The sequence below is a fragment of the Bos indicus genome, chromosome 24 (genome assembly GCF_029378745.1).
Source record: "Bos indicus isolate NIAB-ARS_2022 breed Sahiwal x Tharparkar chromosome 24, NIAB-ARS_B.indTharparkar_mat_pri_1.0, whole genome shotgun sequence".
NCBI lineage: Eukaryota > Metazoa > Chordata > Mammalia > Artiodactyla > Bovidae > Bos > Bos indicus.
The window spans coordinates 49,816,579-49,836,279 of NC_091783.1; the positions used below are offsets into that span (position 1 = coordinate 49,816,579).

Genomic DNA, 19,701 nt, shown 5'->3' on the forward strand with positions numbered 1-19,701 from the left:
ACAGCAAGGTAGAGGGTAAAAGAGCTTCTCATTCCCCAAAACAAACATTGACCAAACTTCTACTGTGTGTAAGAAATTATACACGACGTACTGCATTGCTTAGGCTTGCTATTCTCCCCAGGTGGCACACAGAGAGAACCAATTTACTTCAAGTAAGTCAAGGAAATTAATCTGTTATTTAAGAAGCAATGAAATGTATCCCAAGTCCCAGACAGATATGTAGTTTCCAAACATATGCTCCTTTGAATTATATATGCCACTGCTTCGGGGGTCAGGGAATTGCTTAAATTATGAATACCTTTAACTATTATTAACTAGTACACCATTATGACATGTTAAAGGAATTATTTTTAGAAACTGATAAAAGAAAGCAGTAGGAGTGAACACTTCCCTTCTGCCCTACTAACCTGCATGACATTGCCTACGACGACACTGTCGACAGTTTCAGGTGAGACTCTGCCAGCAGACAAGGCAGCCCTGGCAGCAAACTCAGCCATGTCAGTAGGTGTGAAGTCTTTCAGAAGACCTCCATAAGCTCCAAAGGGGGTCCGCTTAGCAGCAACGATGAACACACCTATTGCAAGGAGAATTTATAAGCAACTGCAGATTCGTCAGCAGCATCCCTAACATGCTTTAAATAATTCTCTGTGCACTTTACTATAAAGCACAATTTTCAATTAAATGACTGAAAATCTCCGTCGCTTAATACATAGCATGGGTCTCACACACACACAAGCAGTCCTAAGGGTTATCATTTTGATCAATACCTGCATGTGGCACCAAGAACTGCTTGGCAGGCTACGATGCAAATGCAAATCCATGTTGGCTGGACATTTTTATAAACTGATTACTTGCTGATGATTTGTTGAAAATGGAAATGCTTCTATTTGCTGAAATATATTGCTTAGTCACAGAATCAAAGAATCTCCCAACTAAAGGTGCCTGAAGGCCAAGCACTCACACCATGCACACCCTCCAGACTATTTCTGATGAAAGGTCCTCTCTAACTTATGCTAAAGGCACGCTCTATTGTGTGAAGCAGTGTTACCATGAACGGGCAATAGAAACTAACGATTTTTTTCTCATACTGAACTGGCTTGGCTTACCAAATCTTCCATCCACCAATCCCAGTTCTATCCAAATGCATCCCAAACTCAATTTATATAGCTTCTAGAACATATGCTGCTTTGAATTTGTATTATATATGTCACTGCTTCTAGAGTCAGAGGATGACTCAGATTACAAACTTCAAATAACTGGAACTATTATCTGTTACTCTTAGAATAAAACAGGCAAAATAGATATGCTGTTATCATGGGTAGCCCCTCCAGTACCTGATGTCAGCTAACATGTAAAATTCCCCAGACCTAAATTCTCTTTTCTGAAGTACGTAAAAAGTATCCTTTCAATAATTCTTTAATTCTGGCTGTTTTCTTCTAAAGATACTCTCGTTCACTAATATCCCTCTTTTAATGTGTGTCAGAGTATAACAAAGTTTCCTACATTTGACCTAACCACAAAGGATACAGAGGGATTATCTATACATCTATTAATACAAAGACTACAAATCTGCAGTATCACTATTGGTTCAACTGGTGTCCCTGTACAGACAGATACAAACTGCCCCTTCTCAAGGCACTCTAGTGCCACCAAAGGAAAAAAAGTCATGTTTAACAAATCTACAGGGACTAGGATGTGAGTGGCACCCACTAGAGTAGCAAAATGCAAAAATGCAAAGCCTGCGTACTGGGGAACAACATCAGTTAACAGCTGCTTCATCACATTAACATTTATTAGGCACTAGACATCTCGTCACTTGTCATATAATATCTAATCGTCCCAAACAACTCTGCAAGGTAAATATTATAGTCAACATATCGGGGGTACTTACTGTATGACAGACTTCAGGCTTTATGCTTTACATAGGCTAAATTCTCTCAAAGACAATCTGAGCACACATTTTCACATCTTGCCAAGAAACTATGAGACTTTTTAACAATGGGTTTGTGCCCAGATACACAATTCTCCTTTATGTTAGGGATCTCTTTTGATAGAACAAACTAAACCTATCCTAAAAAAAATTCCAGCTTTTTCTTTGGTTTCTACTTTGAGAAATTTACAGTCTAAAAGAATGTTAGGAGCAACATACATAACTACAATTTAGAACAGATCTGATTGGTTCTTTAAAGATAAAGTATTCAGATATTTACAAAAGGCCATAAATATTAGTTTAAAGTGAAAGTGTCACTCAGTCATGTCCAACTCTTTGCGATCCCATGGACTGCAGCCCATCAGGCTCCTCTGTCCATGGAACTCTCTAGGCAAGAGTGTTTGCAATTTCTTTCTCCACGGGATCTTCCCGACCCAGGGATTGAACCCGTCTCTCACATTGAAGGCAGACTCTTTACCGACTGAGCCACCAGGGAAGCAAAATATTAGCTTAGTGCATTACAAATGTTTTCCTCTCATAGATGGGTTATTCTGTGGCACTGCACCTTCCCGTCTGCGTGCTCAGTTACTAAGTCATGTCCAACTCTTTGTGATCCCATAGACTGTAGCCAGCCAGGTTCCTCTCTCCATGGGGATTTCAGGTAAGAATACTGGAGTGGGATGCCATTTCCTCTTCCAGGGGCTGTTACAGACTTAGGGATCAAACCCTTGTTTCCTGCATTGGCAGGCGAGTTCTGTAGCACTGAGCCACCAGGGAAGCCCATGCCTTCCCATAAATGTCCTCTGATCCTCCTTGATTGACAGTCTCAGCCTTTTTTCATATCAGTGTTTACTTTATTTCATTTTTCTTTCCCCTTTGTTTGCTTTCTTCCTAATTTTGGTACAGTCCTATCTCTGGTCATTGCCTAGTATGCTCCTATTTGGCCAACTCCAATAGACACTGACGACAGAGAAGAATGGCTTCCTCAAGTGCCCAGAAAATGAACAAAAATAGGCAAGTGAAGCGTAGATATGGAAAAAGGGAATAGCACATGGTGAATCTTAAGTTGCTTATAGTTGTTAACTTGAAGGCCAGCATTCTACACTGAAGAGAATGGCTAGAATTAAAAAACTCAGTCTGGCTGGCTTGAAGAATAAGAAAACTGAGTTTGCAGCAATCACAGCTACAGGGAACTGAGGGGGGTTTGTGAAAGTAAAGGACCACAGTGGGGAGCCCAAATATCCAGCTGAATCCTTAATCATGTACCTGTGGGGCCAACTACATGCACCGCCGCTAAGGCGAAATGAATTGAAGTTAGCTTTGAGCTGCTGCCCTCTACAGGGCAGACAGAGTTTGCAGTTTGAAGTGAAGTGAAAGTCACTCATTGTGTCCGATTTCTTGTGACCCCAGGGACTATACAATCCATGCCAGAATTCTCCAGGCCAGAATACTGGAGTGGGTAGCCTCTCGCTTCTCCAGGAGATCTTCCCAACTCAGGGTTCTAACCCAGGTCTCCGGCATTGCAGGTGGATTCTTTACCAGCTGAGTTACAAGGGAAGCCCAAGAATACTGGAGTGGGTAGCCTATCTCTTCTCCAGTGGATCTTCCTGACCCAGGAATCAAACCAGGGTCTTCTGCATTGCAGGCAGATTCTTTACCAACTGAGCTATGAGGAAAGCAGTTTGAGTTCAGCCAATTAAATGTCTACAAAAATAAATAGTTAACAATAAATAAGTCAATACTTTTTGGAAAGTAGCAGAATTCAGTCTCTACCACGGTTCATCTGCACTGTCCACCACACAATCCAAAATTAATCCACATAGGAACAGGAAGATACAAACATATCTCCGAGGTATTACAGGTTTGGTTCCACACTACTGCAATAAAGCAAGTCACATGAACTTTTTGGTTTTCCAATGCATATAAAAGTTATATTTGTACTGCAGCCTATTAAGTGTGCAACAACATTATGTCTAAAAAATTTACATACTAACCATCATCTGAGCCTTCAGTAAGTTGTAATCTTTTTGCTGATGGAGGGTTTGAAACATTGTGAGAATCAAAATGTAATACATTTTGGGAGAAAATGTTGTAGGAAAAATGGCACAAATAACTTGCTTGACTGCAGGACTGCCACAAACCTTCGACTTGTAAAAAACAAACAAAAAAATCTGCAGTATCTGCAATTCACAAGCAAATGAGGTATGCCTGTGCAACTCATCCTGAAGATAAAAGACAATTGACAGAGATGGACCGCAACATGACCCAGATGTTAGAATTTGCAGATAAGGATTTTAAAGCGGTAGTCTCTCATAACTATGTTCCAAAATATATAGAAAAATATGTTCATAATAAGGGCTCAGACAGCTCCACAAAGAAAAAGAAGATTAAAGGAAAAAACCAAAGTGAAAATTCTAAAACGGAAAAATACCTGAAATAAAACGTGTACTGAATGGGTGTAGTAGCAGAATGGAAGTGAACGGAGTAAGAGTCAGTGACTCTGAAATAGATAAACAGATATTATGTAATCTGAAGAACAGGGGGAAGAATATTGGGAAAAACAAAATAAAAACCAAAAACATGGGTAGAACCTCAAAGTCTACTGCAATTGACCTCAAAGTCAAAGGCAAGTCAATGGAAAAACCATAGTCTTTTCAGTAAGTGGTGCTGGAACAACTGAACATTCGCATGCAAACAACAACAAAGCAGACAGACCTTACACCTTTCATAAAGATTAGCTCAAACTGGATAGACTTACATATAAAATGCAAAAACTATAGAACTCCTAGAAGATACCAAAGGAGAAAACCTAGGGGACGTTTGGTTTGGCTTGGTGATAACTTTTTTAGATACAACACTAAAAGCACAATCCAAGAAAGAAAAACTTGGACTTTATTAAAATTGAAAACTTCTACTCTTCAAAAGACACAATTAAAAGCACAAAAAGACAAGCCACAGACTGGGAGGGAATACCTGCAAAATACTTATCTGATAAAGGATATCAGATAAGTATTGTATGTGTATCTAAAATATACAAAGATATGTGTATCTAAAACATACAAAGAACTCTTCACACTCAATAAGAAATTAATGACCCAGCTAAAAATGCATAAAAATGTGCTAATCAAAGATACTATACAAATGTCAAATAACCATATGAAAAAATGCTTGATATCGTGTTATTAGGCAACTGAAAATTAAAACAACTCTGAGATTCCATCTCCCAACTAAAATCCAAAACGCTGCCAACACCAAACATTGGTGATGATGGGGAGCAAAAGAAGTTCACTCGCTGATTCTGGGAATGCAAAATGGTACAGCCACTTTGGAAGAGAGTGTGGCAGTTTCTTCCAACCCTGAAACTAAACATATGCTACTCACATGATCCAGTAATCACACTCCTTTGTGTTTACCCCAATGAGTTGAAAACATGTCCACACAAAAACCTGCACACAAATGTCTATAGCAGCTTTACTCATAACTGCCAAAACTTAGAAGCAGACAAGATGTTCTTCAGTAGGTGAATGGATAAGCTGTGGTACATTCATACAATGGAATATTATTCAGCAATAAAAAGAAATGAGGTATCAAGTCATGAAAAGACATGAAAGAAACTTAAACTCATACTGCTGGTGAAACAAGCCAATCTGAAAAGACAACACACTATATGATTCCAACTATATAACACCTCGGAGAAGGTGATGGCACCCCACTCCGGTAACTCTTGCCTGGAAAACCCCATGGATGGAGGAGCCTGGTGGGCTGCAGTCCATGGGGTCGCGAAGAGTCGGACATGACTGTGCGACTTCACTTTCACTTTTCACTTTCATGCACTGGAGAAGGAAATGGCAACCCGCTCCAGTGTTCTTGCCTGGAGAATCCCAGGGACAGGGGAACCTGGTGGGCTGCCGTCTATGGGGTCGCACAGAGTCAGACATGACTGAAGCGACTTAGCAGCAGCAGCAGCATATAACACCTAGAAATGGCAAAATTATGGAGACAGTAAAAAGACCAGCAGCTGTCAGGGGTTGGGGGTTGTAGGGAAGGAGAAATGAACAGGTAGAACACAGGGAAATTTTAGGGCAGAGAACTACTCTTTATGGTACTATAATGGTAGATATATGTCATTATACATCTATCAAAACCTACAGGACTACACAACACAACAAATGAAACTTAATGTAAACTATGACCTTTAGTTAAAAATAATGTACCAGTATTGGTTCATCAACTGTAACAAACATACCACATTAATGAAAGCTGTTAATAATAGGGGATAATGGAGTGGGATGAGTTAAGTGTATGGGAATGCTCTGTACTTTGTATTCAACTTTTCTATAAAACTAAAAGATAAATGTACAGATTCAAGCTCAGTTAACCCCAAATTGAATACATGCAAAACACATGCACACACTCATCCTGGCACAGCACTGCCAAACTTCTCAAAACTAAAGAGAATGTGAAAATCTCAAAAACCAGAAAAAATGACATTACATACACAGAAATGATTTGAATGAACCCTGGCTTTTCAGAAACAATGAAGGCAAACTTCCTTTGCTTCTCCATAAATTTCCATTCATAGGTTTCTTCCTTGTACTTCATAATCTAAGAAAGCATTTTCATGTGGGAAGTTCTAATGGTAAAATATGAGAAACCTACAAAATAGTGTGTGTGTGTGTGTGTGTGTGTGTGTGTGTGTGTGTGAAAACAAAAACAAAAGCAAGAATCTCCCCTTTCCTTACATCACATCTGCTTCCTTGGTGCTCCCAGACTGTAAAGTAAGCAGGAGTAAGGCTAACACTGAACTAATACAATGATTTTGAATGGGGAAAATGCTATTAAGCATTTTAAAAAATTATTTAAAAAAAATCTGGTATGTGTGATTTTTTTTCCCCATTTCATAAACTGGATACCATGGCAATAATTATTAATATCTGATCTGATGTCAATTTTGTGTGCATGTTAAAAGGTCTAAAGCCTAACAATCATTAACCAGACTAACATCTATGTATTTTAAAAGACTTTGGAAATTCAGGGGCTAAAGATTTCCACTAAAGACAGTGAAAAGACAGATTAATCCAAGGCATAATGAGTCAGAAATGCCAAGAAAGGGCCCGGCAAGGTGGCAAATGTGACCGTACAGGAAAAAATAACACGAGAAAATAAAGAGGAATTCTGCCTTCTTTTCTATTACATTGTTAGGAAAATATTTACTCATTTAATCACAACAACTGCTGACAGCAAACAAAGTTAGCAAGGACAACTGCTGCTTCTGTACCCGCTTCAGTTGCAGGATTAATTTGGCAGCCCACCAACATGCTTTGCAAGGCTGTACAAACACTCCCAGCAAAGCTAACGTAACAGTAAGAGAATTACTATTGGGGGCAACCTTCCAACCAAGTCCTTGGATGGGTGCTAGTAAAAAACCTGGGTACTGGTTCTACTTGAAGATAGAAATCTGATTAATGACAATCTTTACCAAAGTCAATTTTGTTCCCATTTAAAGGTGTCCTTTTCCTTACAAGAATTAGTCAAACTTTCTCTCTTACTCAATAGTCCTGCAAGCACTTAGTATGTTTCTTGAGAGACGAGTCCATCTGTATCCTGGTGGTGATGGTGGTTTTGTCGCTAAGCTGTGTCCAACTCTTGCAATCCCATGGACCACAGCCCACCAGACTCCTCGGGCCATGGGATTTCCCAGGCAAGAATACCAGAGTGGGATGCCATCTCCTTCTCCAGGGGATCTTCCTGACCCAGGGATTGAACCCACACCTCCTGCATTGCAGGCGGTGTCTTTACTGCCGAGCCAGCAGGGAAGCCCTCTAACTAACCAATAACAACCAAAACACTAACTACCATTATAGATAAGCCAGTCCACCTTTCTGGACATCAGTGTCCTCAACTGTAAAACAGGGAAACGTATAAAAGTATGATCACTAACTTTAACATCATAGTGAATGATGTCCCAAAGTGATAAATTTCATACTTCCTCCATGCAGGTGTTGATGCACATTCTTTCCTTACATAGTTTTCATCAAATTTTCAAAGGAGTTTGTATTAAAAGTGGTAAGAATCACTGATAAAACAGTGAACAGAGAAATCAATAAAATCATGATTTCCTTTTAAGGAAGACAGCTCATGACAATGCAGCTGTTAAATAATTTGGGTCTCCTGAATACGCCATCAAAAAATAAAAATAAGCATGCTACTGTATGAAATTCAGTTGGAAAGAGCACTAACAAATCTTTTTGCCTCAGAATATCTATTTTCCACCGGAACTGTTCACATGTCATTTTGGCTTGTCAGAGCTTCAGATCCCCCTAACCAACTGTCTACCTGGTATCTGCACTTGAGCACCTCAATATTCTCTTCCAAATCTATCCCTTCTCCCATTTTCCTCACTCCCTAAGAAGTATCATGAACTCAGTTCTTCAAACCTGAAGTCATTCTTGGCATTTCCTTCTCATAGACCTGCCACTCCAACCGATCACCAAGTTGTGTCAAATCCACCTCCAAATCTATCTCAAACCATCCCTCCCCCCTTTCCCCAATCCCACTGCCCCCCACTCGAATCAAAACCATCATTTGATGTTGCCTAGATCTCTGCCATAAGACTCTTAAGTGGTCTTAAACTCTCCTTGCTACACAGGCAGATTCACAGTCCTGAGGAAATGGGGACAGACTGGAAACTAGCACGCATTATTCTTCTAGGTAGCAGGCTGCTTTCTTTAGAATCCAGAATCAAACCAGTACAGAATCAAACCTTTACAGAGCCCTTGGGGCCCTGGACCACCAGAACCTCGCTTCTTAGATCCTACCAAGTGTTTTCTTTCCCAAGGCCTTGATATATGAGTCTCATTTGAAGGTTCTTTAAAGGACACATAAAGACAAGTTGTCATAGTCTTGAAAATTCCACTGACTGCGACCATTTGCTATGAAAAGGGAATTTACATACTTAAAAAAAAAAAAGTAACGGCAGAATTTATGTACTCCTGGGACGGCACTTTTCAAGAGTCAGTAAGAAGAGAAGGGAACGGGCTTAAGCAGGTTCTCCAACAGAACGCCATCAAGCATTGGGGCTGGGGAGGGGGGGCGGGTGCAGGTTATTCGGGCAGAGGTTCCTCAACGACGCCAAGAGAATCTTCATTCCTTCCAAGCCTTGCCCACCCTGTGACCAGGTCCGAGGGCCGCCAGCTCGTCTGAAAGGCACCCCTGCGCCCGAGGTCGCCTCGCGCTTAGGGGGCCCCGCCCTGGTCTTGCCAACAGCTGACCTCGAACTAGGAGGGTCACTACCGCGCGGAGAAGGGAAAGGACCTTCGAGGTCAGGAGCAAGCAAAACCGTGGTGGGCAATGCCTTTCGCCTCGCACGTATGGTTTCTCCTAAACTCAAACAATGCTTCCGGATTGGTTTTTTTTTTTTAATCAAGTCCGCTTTTACAACCAAAGAGACCCCGACTCCCCGCCGACACCCGACGTCCTTCCCCAGCCCCACGAAGGGGCGCGAGAGGCGGGGCCGCGGCGCTCACCTCGGAGCAGGGCCATGGCGGCGGGCAGGCGAGCGGCAGCGTTCGGGTCCTCGGCAGCGACGCCGCGGTCCCGCCCGCCACGCCCGACTTTAAGTGCTCGGGGCGGTGCCAGCGAGGCTACGCCCCTGCCCTTTCCCCTCCTTTGGAGGGCCTGTCCGAGCGCTCCCTTCTGGGCCCCGCGTCGCCCCTCTGGGGCCACACCGGGTGGGAACCAATGGTGCCAAAAACCTTGAAAGGAGACAGGCCTCCCCACTGGAAAACGTTCCTCGTGAGCGGATTCTTTCCCCCATCTCACTGTTTTTAGAGATTCCCTCTGTTTTGACTCTCCCCTGCCCAACCTAGCCTTTGGAGCCCCTCCCCGCGCCAAGGTAATTAGCGGTTCCCCTCCGCACTCCCGGATTCTCTTCAACGTGTGACTCGGGGGCCAAAGGTGTGACTGGGCTGCCAAAAGGGCGGAAAGGGTTTGAGGAAGGTCTGGGGCGGCCGAGCCCGGCCGGAAGTCGGGTGGGCACGGAAGACGGAGTGGGAGGGGATTGGCTGAGCCGCGCTGGCAGGCGGGGTGGGCGGCTGCGCAGAGCAGCCCAGGGGGAGGCCGAGGCGGCTGGACCCGCCCGGGAGGCCCGGGCGCGAGAAGCGGGGCAGGGAGGTTAGCAGGTGTGGGGTGTAGCGAGTGGCGTAGGGGACAGGGTCGCCCCCGGGTCCACGATGCAGCCCCCGGATGAGGCCGCAGTATTTTCCTTATATGATCGGGCCCCATGGCTGACGGCGCCGCTGGCCCGGAGCCTGAGAGGATTATGAAAACATGTCAGGCGAAATGGGGCCAGGGACCCGGGGGCTGGGAGGTTAGGGGGAGGCAGTTAGGCTAAGATTTGGGTAACGTTAGGGTGGTGCCTGCAAGCCCTGGTCGATGATGACGTGACCACTGCGCAATCTGAGTTCTGGGAACTAGGTGATGGAGCGTGTTCTGAGAACGGACTGAGACCGGGCGAGCAGGGGGCGACGCGGGCGGCAGACCCCCAGCGCCAGGGCTCGGGGGCGGGCCACGCTGCCTCGGGCTTAGTTCGGTGGTTGGGAAGCTGTGGTGGGAGGCTCTGAGGTGTTCTGTGAGCTGTCTGGGAACCCCCACCCCAAATCCTGGTGTTCAAACGCGTTCGTGGTCCTCTCATTTTTTGTTTTTTGTTTTTTGTTTGTTTTTTAACCCAACGTTTTTATTAAGAAAACTTAGAAACTTACAGGAAAGTGCAGAGACTTCTACGTGAACTACCCGTATATTCATCACCCGTATTCTACAAGTATTAACACTTTGCCATGTTTGCTGTATCACGTCTTTCCTTTTTTTTTTTTTTTCTTTGTCAGCCTTAGTACACTTCAGGAGTACTTTGGCTCACGTTAAAGGTGAGTATATGTTTACACTCCTTTTATGGCAGAATTACCATATGGTCAAACGTATGAATCTTCAAGTTGGATGAGTTTCACAAATGCTTATACTGTTGTAATCCAAACTACTCTCAGCTTGCAAAATGTAATTAGAATATGTCCAGCATTACAGAAAATCCCTTCATTTCTCTTTTGTGCTCCCTTTGTTCCCCTTTCTTCACCATCTGTTCTTTGACCCTCTGGTTTATTCTTTTTTTCTGTTGCTTTGATTTAAACAAATCCAGGAAATTGACAATTGTTAATTCAATATGCAGATTCCAAGGCTGCTAACTTTAAATTCGCTTTAAAAACTTTAGATAATATGTATATTGGTTTTTCACAGCAGGTGTATATAGTCAGTGGAATTTGGACTTCGAATAGATCAAAGCCTCTCACATACCTGATGATATTTTTTTCATCTCCATATTCTGGATGATGAATGATAGTAAAATAAAAGCTCCCATCTTTGGGATTCAGTTCAGTTCAATTCAGTTCAGTCGCTCAGTTGTGTCTGACTCTTTGCGACCCCATGAATTGAAGCACGCCAGGCCTCCCTGTCCATCACCAACTCCCAGACTCATGTCCATCGAGTCGGTGATGCCATCCAGCCATCTCATCCTCTGTCGTCCCCTTCTCCTCCTGCTCCCAATCTCTCCCAGCATCAGAGTCTTTTCCAATGAGTCAACTCTTCGCATGAGGTGGCCAAAGTACTGGAGTTTCAGCTTTCGCATCATTCCTTCCAAAGAAATTCCAGGGCTGATCTCCTTCAGAATGGACTGGTTGGATCTCCTTGCAGTCCAAGGGACCCTCAAGAGTCTTCTCCAACACCACACTTCAAAAGCATCAATTCTTTGGTGCTCAGCTTTCTTCACAGTCCAACTTTCACATCCATACATGACCACTGGAAAAACCATAGCCTTGACTAGACAGACCTTTGTTGGCAAAGTAATGTCCTTGCTTTTGAATATGCTATCTAGGTTGGTCATAACTTTCCTTCCAAGGAGTAAGCGTCTTTTAATTTCATGGCTGCAGTCACCATCTGCAGTGATTTTGGAGCCCCAAAAATATAAAATCTGTACACTGTTTCCACTGTTTCCCCATCTATTTGCCATGCAGTGATGGGACCAGATGCCATGATCTTCGTTTTCTGAATGTTGAGCTTTAAGCCAACTTTTTCACTCTCCACTTTCACTTTCATCAAGAGGCTTTTTAGTTCCTCTTCACTTTCTGCCATAAGGGTGGTGTCATCTGCATATCTGAGGTTATTGATATTTCTCCCGGCAATCTTGATTGTGCTTCTTCCAGTCCAGCGTTTCTCATGATGTACTCTGCATATAAGTTAAATAAGCAGGGTGACAATATACAGCCTTGACGTACTCCTTTTCCTATTTGGAACCAGTCTGTTGTTCCATGTCCACTGCTAACTGTTGCTTCCTGAGCTGCATATGGGTTTCTCAAGATTACTGTTATGTAAAACAGAATAACATACAATTCATACAACATCAGACAAACCCAAATTAAGGGACATTTTGCAACCCCATAAAATAGGTAGGAGTTATTCCTTATTTTATAAATGAGGAAGCTTAGACCCAGAGAAACCAAGTAATTTGCCAAAGCCTCAAATCTAGAAAATTGCTGAATTTGAAGTTTGAACTCTTGATTCTCAGAAGCCCAAGCCTGTGTTCTTTGTCCAGGGCTTATGGCATTTGGAACATAGAAGTGGGGGGTAGGAAAAGAGTTAGCTAAGGCATATGTTATAGAAAACAGGAAAGGAGGTGAATGCTAAATTAATCTTCCTTGGTGGAAGAAATAAAGTAGTTGAAACCTTGGTAAAGGTAACATATTTGTATTTGGTGACTTGAGTTAGAAGATTTATTTGCTTTTTTTGGCAGAGAAAGGTGGGTGGAGAAGTGAGGCAATGGGTCATAACTAGATGCTCGCCTTTATCAACTATGGCGCCTACAGAAAGTGATTCAAAGGACCATTTTCTTAATTCTTCCAAGGATAGTACAGAGCTGATACCATTCTAGATGCATATATATAATGAATACCTTAAAGCATTAGAACTTATGTTTGCCAGCTAGTTACTCATAATAAAATAGAAATCAAATGGAATTCATTAGGTGAGCCAAAACCAACATGCTTATCATAAGTTGGCACTCTGAACTTCAGCCAGTCAAATATGTTTTGTAATACAAAAAAAAAAAAAAATCAGAAAACATGTGCAGTTAATTGTGTTAAGTGTGAGATACAACAGTGGAGGAAATAAACAGATCTTGAAAAGTTATGTGTTTTTCCATTAAAACTTTCTACTAGTCCAAATGCAAAATAAATTCTTGTTCTCTAGAACTATTGATAAAGGTATTAGTGTTCTTCAATAAGAGAAAAAGGCAGGTTCTATTCAGTCTGGCGCTCTTATATTTATTGAGAAAAGTTAAAATGCCATCATGAGTATCACACTTTCCCACTTAATATCTTAAAGATTGCTTGCAGCAAGTCTTTCCAAATAGAAATTTCTAAGTTTTCTGTAATTAAACATGTCATGAAAATGGGTGTATTTGAAAACCATTGAGTACAAAGGTTTACATATATAAAAACATGAAAATCTATGTAAAGATATTTACACAATCTTAGAGTATCATGTGGAGAAGGCAATGGCACCCTACTCCAGTACTCTTGCTTGGTAAATCCCATGGATGGAGGAGCCTGGTGGGCTGCAGGCCATGGGGTTGAGAAGGGTCAGACATGACTGAGCAACTTCACTTTTCACTTTCATGCATTGGAGAAGGAAATGGCAACCCACTCTAGTGTTCTTGCCTGGAGAATCCCAGGGACAGGGGAGCCTGGTAGCCTGCCATCTATAGGGTCGCACAGAGTTGGACACGACTGAAGCGACTTAGCAGTAGCAGCAGCAGCAGCAGAGTATCATGAAGAGGAAAAGTTATCCATACACTAGAGAAATCTTGTGGGTACTACCTTGACCAAATGACGAAGCTTAATGTTGCCATTAATGGGACAAACTGACATCATGTACTGAGATGCACTGAGAAGGACACAAACTCACGTAGGATTTCTCCAAAAAAACGTCTGACAAATCTGATCGTAAGGAAACGATCATACAAATCCAATTGAGGGACATTTTGCTAAATAACTGACTTGAACTCTTAAAATGTCAGTGTTGTGAAAAACAAAAAAGGCCAGGAATGGTACTAGATGAACAGGAGTTGAGATGTGACAATTAAGTGTAATGTGGGGTCTTTTTGGAAACCGGATTCAAAACAACGCTAAAGAACAGAATTGGGACAGTTGGGAAGGAATGGTCTGTGAATTTCATGAGGTGGTATTGACTTTACTTTTCCTGATTATGTTAATTATACTGTAGATAGGGCAGAGATTGTCCTTTGTTCTAAGGAGATGCACACCGAAATATTAAAGGTGAAGAGTCATGGTGCCAAAACTAATTACCTATTGACTGGAGGAAAAAAAAAAAAAACCTGCATACAGATACACTGGCGAAGACAGCAAACACAGTGAAATGTTACTAATTAGGGAACATAAAGGTAGACTACATGGTTGTTCATTGTTCTATTTTTACAATTCTTCTATAGCTGTTTAACTTTCAAAATAAAAATTGAGAGGAAAAGTATCTTTCAAGGAAGCTGAAAAATTACCTGAAATTCCATTTAGTTCTTTTCATTTTTAACCATATCTATATCTATCTATATAGAAGTGAAGTCACTCAGTCGTGTCTGACTCTTTGCAACCCCATGGACTGTAGCCTACCAGGCTCCTCTGTCCATGGGATTTTCCAGGCAATAGCCCTGGAGTGGATTGCCATTTCCTTCTCCAGGGGATCTTCCCAACCCAGGGATCAAACCCGGGTCTCCCACATTGTAGACAGACGCCTTACTGTCTGAGCCACTGGGCCATATAGTACAATACTAAATATCTATATCAAAATTAGGTATTTTATAATTTTAAAAATCTAGATATGTGATGTAAAGTTACTGTTGTAAGACATTTAGCTTTATATTTTTAGAAATAGCCTATTATCATGTCTTTCTGTAATTATTTTTTTGTAAAGAAAAAGAGTAGCATTAGTGTAAAACTGGAAATCAGTGAATCAATTATAAATCTTGAATTTGCATGTTAAGATTTCATTAGGATTTCAGAAATAACTGGCCTCAGCTCTGTCTTCTACATTACGTGGATAATTTTGCTGTACTTAAACTTCCTGCTGCTGCTGCTGCTAAGTCGTTTCAGTCGTGTCCGACTGTGCAACCCCATGGACTGCAGCCTACCAGGTTCCTCCGTCCATGGGATTTTCCTATAATACCCCAAATTGATGGTAGTTTTGAACAGCACTGCTTTTAGAAGTTTCATTAGCAGAGACTGGGAAAGCTGGTACAGTTGGTAGGAGCTGGGACTGTGTTAACAGATGAGTACAGTGACCCCTCAGTATCTTAGGGGATTGGTTCTAGACGGACACCTAAATCAAGTCCTTTACATAAAGTAGTATTTGCATATATGCGTATAACCTATGCACATTCTCCCATATACATACATTAAGAAGTCTCTGGATTAGCTATAGTACCTAATACAAAGTAAATTCTATGTAAATAGTTGCTGGTGCATGAAAAATTCAAGTCTTACTTTGTGGAACTTTCTGGCAAAAAAATTTTTAGATTGAGGTTGAATGAGTCCATGGATTCAGAACTGAAGGGTATGGAGGGCCTTGAATTTGAATGAATGAGACAGCTGCGTTTACTAATCTTGAGAAGCTGGGAAGGTCATGTATGTGCTCATTGTTAGTCTAACTGCTTTTGGTGATAACTTCAAATTTTGTTAAGAGACAGCTATGGGGAGGAGAGGGTGAACTGTATGGAGAGAGTAACATGGAAACTTACATTACCATATGTAAAATAGATAGCCAATGGGAATTTGCTGTATGTCTCAGGGGGCCCAAACAGGGGCTCTGTCTTATCAACCTAGAGGGGTGGGATGGGGAGGGAGATGGGAGGCAGGCTGTAGAGGGAGGGGACATATGTATACCTATGGCTGATTCATGTTGAGGTTTGACAGAAAACAACAAAATTCTGTAAAGCAATTATCCTTCAATTAAAAAATAAATTTTTTTAAAAAGAGGCAGTTATAACCTTGGATGTGGTTTTGTCCTTATAACAGATACCTACCCTACTGAAAGTTTAAGTTGCTAAACAAGTACATCAGAAATAAATATAGACAGAGAATAATACAGACACTGATTTGCCGAATTTAAGTTTACCCCAGGTCTAGATGTGTTCCAGATAGCTTAAGATACTATCACAAACTTAAGTGAAGGATATATATCCAGCTGGCCCTTGAACAGCATGTGTTTGAACTGCACGGGTTGATTTGCAGATTTGTTTCAATAGTAAATACTACTGTACTACACGAGCAGAGATTGGTTGGAACCTCGGATATGGAGGAACTCAGTGTGTGTAGAGCTGTCTATGAATTACATTCAGAGGATGTAATTTGACTGCATGGAGGGTGGGCTCTCCTACCCCTTACTCTTTGTTCCTCTACCTGTTTGAAAGTTACTTGCAGTTTCTGTACCCTTACCAAGCCTTAGAAGTTCATTTGGTAATACAGATATACTTCATTATACTCTCTTCACTTTATTGTTTTGTTGTTGTTGTTGTTGTTGTTTCATTTTCTTTTTTAAATTGAGTTTGTGGCAACTCTGCTTGGAGCAAGTCTGCTGGTGCCATTTTTTCCAACAGCATTTGCTCACTTTTTGTCTCTGCATCACATTTTAGTAATTCTTGTAATATTTCAAGCTTTTTCAAGATTATCATGTTATGGTGATCTGTGATCAGTGATCTTTGCACACTTCAGTATAGTGGAAAAATAACTTATATGTACTATGAAACCAAAAAATTTGGGTTACTTGTGATATTCATTTTATTGCAATGGTCTTGAACTGAACAACCAACATTTCCAAGGTATACCTGTATAAACTTAGTTAAATCTAGGTTCATAGGTTTAACTGAGCAGGACCCTATGGGGCCTCCCCTGGATAGACCCCACCCACCATGTCCTTCACCTACCACTTGTTGGTAAAAAATAAAAAAACTTTAGCGTCCTTGGCCCTCCCTGAGTTTCAAAGAGCAAATTTAATCACAGAAGTGAGAAAATACAGAAATATAGGAAAACAGTTAAGAGAAAGTAATAATGGTTTAGCCATAAAAAAGTCAAGGACCTTTAGTTCCTTCTTAAGTGCTGTAAGTAATATTCTGAGCCATATCCTTGAGCTGTTTTGCAGATACTGAAACCCCCACCTGGTGAAAGACGTCAACTGCCTGTTGACCACAAGCAGGAGACCCCAGACTGGTTGGAATCAGAAAGTTGGTGATGTTGACTCCCCACCAACATCAGGTGATGTCAGAAAAATGTTTTGGAGCTGATCAGGCACTCGGCAACCCTGTGCCTTACTCTGTCTTTAAAAACATTTCCCTGAAGTTCACCCAGAGTCAGGTCTTTTGAACATTAGCTGCCCATACTCCTTCTTGGCCCTGTGTTACACAGCCCTTTCCTTCACCACCACCTGGTGTTGGCAGATTGGTTTTACTGTGTGCAGGCCAGCAGACCCAAGTTTGGTTCCCCCAAAACCGTAGTGAGATTGTTTTTAATCTGTAGACCAACTTGGGGACAATTGACATTTCTGTAGTATGGAGTTTTCTTACCTGAAATCTTTTCCAGTATTTTAATGTCATTGTTAATGTTTTTCACTTCTGTAAGTTACTCCATACAGATCTTATATTGTACCCACTGATTTGTAATGACATCTTTGCCATATACAAAGCTATACATATGAGTCTATCTCTGAGCTCTCTGTTTTATTCCATTGATCCACTGCACCCAAACTGCCTTGTTTAAACTAATTCAGTCTTATTTTATAGGGAGTTTCCTTCTACCTGCAACTTGCAGGCTGCAGCTTGCCAACCTCCGGTTTCAATGATCACGATGCATGTTTGAAATATAGACCCCTGAATAAAATTTCTTAAGAAAGCATTAAAAATAAACTTTTCAGCCAATGTGCAATTAGTTTTAAATTTCATTTAAATTTGTCATACCACCTTATTCAATAGTATTTATTTCCACAGATTTTTATCCACAGCTGAATATTACAGTGACTAATACAAGCAATTTTTATAAACAAAGATGTAGTTTACAGATTTGTTCAAAATGGAAAAATATTTTTATTAGTCATATTTCTTCTCCACTGTTAGATTCACCTCTCAATATGATGTGAACGCCTCAGTAAAACAGTCCTTTAAGCATCAGTTGGTGACAAAATGTTATATTCAAATCTGGATTATTCTGACACTATATCACTTTAGAAAGCAGTTTAAACTCATTTTTGATTGACCCTCTTTATTATAATTGGAAATTTTGGGGGGAAAAACAATCTTTAGTATCTAATGACCTATATAATAAGAAAAAAAGGCCTACGTTTTATTGGCATTGGCATCAACCTCTAATTTTCTATACACTAATTCTCTATGGCACCAGTGTGTACAAAGAGTGAATTATGGCTGTTTGGCTCGTGCAGCAAATGAGAAACTGCGAGAAACATTCTATGAGGAAAAACTAGTGTCCTGCCCCATGCTGTCACACTTTAGTAATTGTTTAGTCATTTGGCATCACACAAGTGTTTCAGCTTACAAATCCCTTGCTTCCTTAGAATTAGGTCAAATGTATGAAAGCAATTAAACTTACTATATGTTAAAGAAATGGATTTTAATTTATCGGTTACTGTTTTCGTAATGGGTTAAATGAGGCTGTTAAGTATTTGATGAATTGATAGTAACGGTGTTAATTTTTTCTAAGTTTTCCAAGTTTTTAGTTTTGTCTCTTTTGTTTTTACAAAAACTTTAAAATGTAGCATCGGAAAATCAAAGAAAAAACTCTTGTTGACATGCTTCATAAAAAGGAGGATAAACCCTATTTTCCTTTGGGTCTGACCTGGTTGCTGGGTACCGTTAAGTCTAACAGTGGCTGTGACGGCTCGTGGAGAATACATGTGGGTGATATGTTTGTCAGCTTCAGCAACAATTATTAATATGCACACAACACACATTACTCTTAGGAAACTGATAGATCCAGTTAATACTTAAAACATGAATTGTTTGACATATAAATATTTGATTCTTAAGTAATCTTTAAAATGCTTTTCATGTTTCAAAAGACAGAACAAAAACACCACCAGAAAGTTATGTTGAACATGAAATTCTTTCCACAGCAACACTTATTTCAGACAGTTGATGTCAGTTATCTTAGTAACTGCTGAAGGCACGTAGTGAGAAAAGTGTCAACTAAATTTTAAATACTAAAATACAAAGACATATCTGGCATAGAATTCAAACCTTTATGTTGGATTATTTAAATTAAAAGTCATTGATTTCAAGAAGTTGGAAAATATGTTGAACTGACTTAAGAAAAATGCTAACTAAAGATGATGCTTCTTCCAGTCTGTTATGTTAAATAGGGCAGACCTAAACATTAAGTAAGCAATTAATGTATTCTTTTACTGTGTCTGTAAAAATACTGCTTTTTTTTTTTTTCCTAGTTGCTCAGTTGTGTCTGACTCTTTGTGACCTTATGGACTGTAGCTCGCCAGGTTCCTCTGTCCATGGGATTTTTCGGGCAAGAATACTGGAGTGGGTTGCTGTTTCCTCCTCCGGGGGATCTTCCCAACCCACGGATCAAACCCACATCTCCTGTGTCTCCTGCACTGCAGGCAGATTCTTCACCTATTGAGTCATTAAATATATACAAACTGCA

At 40.9% G+C, this 19,701-nt stretch overlaps 1 protein-coding gene, 1 long non-coding RNA gene and 2 other non-coding genes across 5 annotated transcripts in view; 3 read left to right on the forward strand and 1 right to left on the reverse strand.

Moving 5' to 3' along the window:
* ACAA2 (acetyl-CoA acyltransferase 2) overlaps nt 1-9,576 on the reverse strand; it is a 34,988-nt gene extending 25,412 nt beyond the window's left edge. For both annotated transcript variants that reach the window (XM_070779034.1, XM_070779033.1), the window contains exons 1-2: nt 9,457-9,576; nt 408-574 (exon numbers count right to left, since the gene is read on the reverse strand). In XM_070779034.1, the coding sequence (XP_070635135.1) occupies nt 408-574; nt 9,457-9,472 (183 nt within the window). In that variant the 5' untranslated portion in view covers nt 9,473-9,576. The remainder of the gene's footprint in view (nt 1-407; nt 575-9,456) is intronic.
* A 110-nt stretch (nt 9,577-9,686) lies between these two features.
* Nucleotides 9,687-19,701, forward strand: LOC139179477 (uncharacterized). Its single transcript, XR_011563846.1, has 2 exons — nt 9,687-10,851; nt 17,180-19,701. It is a non-coding gene; the product is annotated as an uncharacterized lncRNA (long non-coding RNA).
* On the forward strand, nt 10,148-10,290 carry LOC139179518 (small Cajal body-specific RNA 17). Its single transcript, XR_011563890.1, has one exon. It is a non-coding gene; the product is annotated as a small Cajal body-specific RNA 17 (non-coding RNA).
* On the forward strand, nt 10,358-10,440 carry LOC139179517 (small Cajal body-specific RNA 18). Its single transcript, XR_011563889.1, has one exon. It is a non-coding gene; the product is annotated as a small Cajal body-specific RNA 18 (non-coding RNA).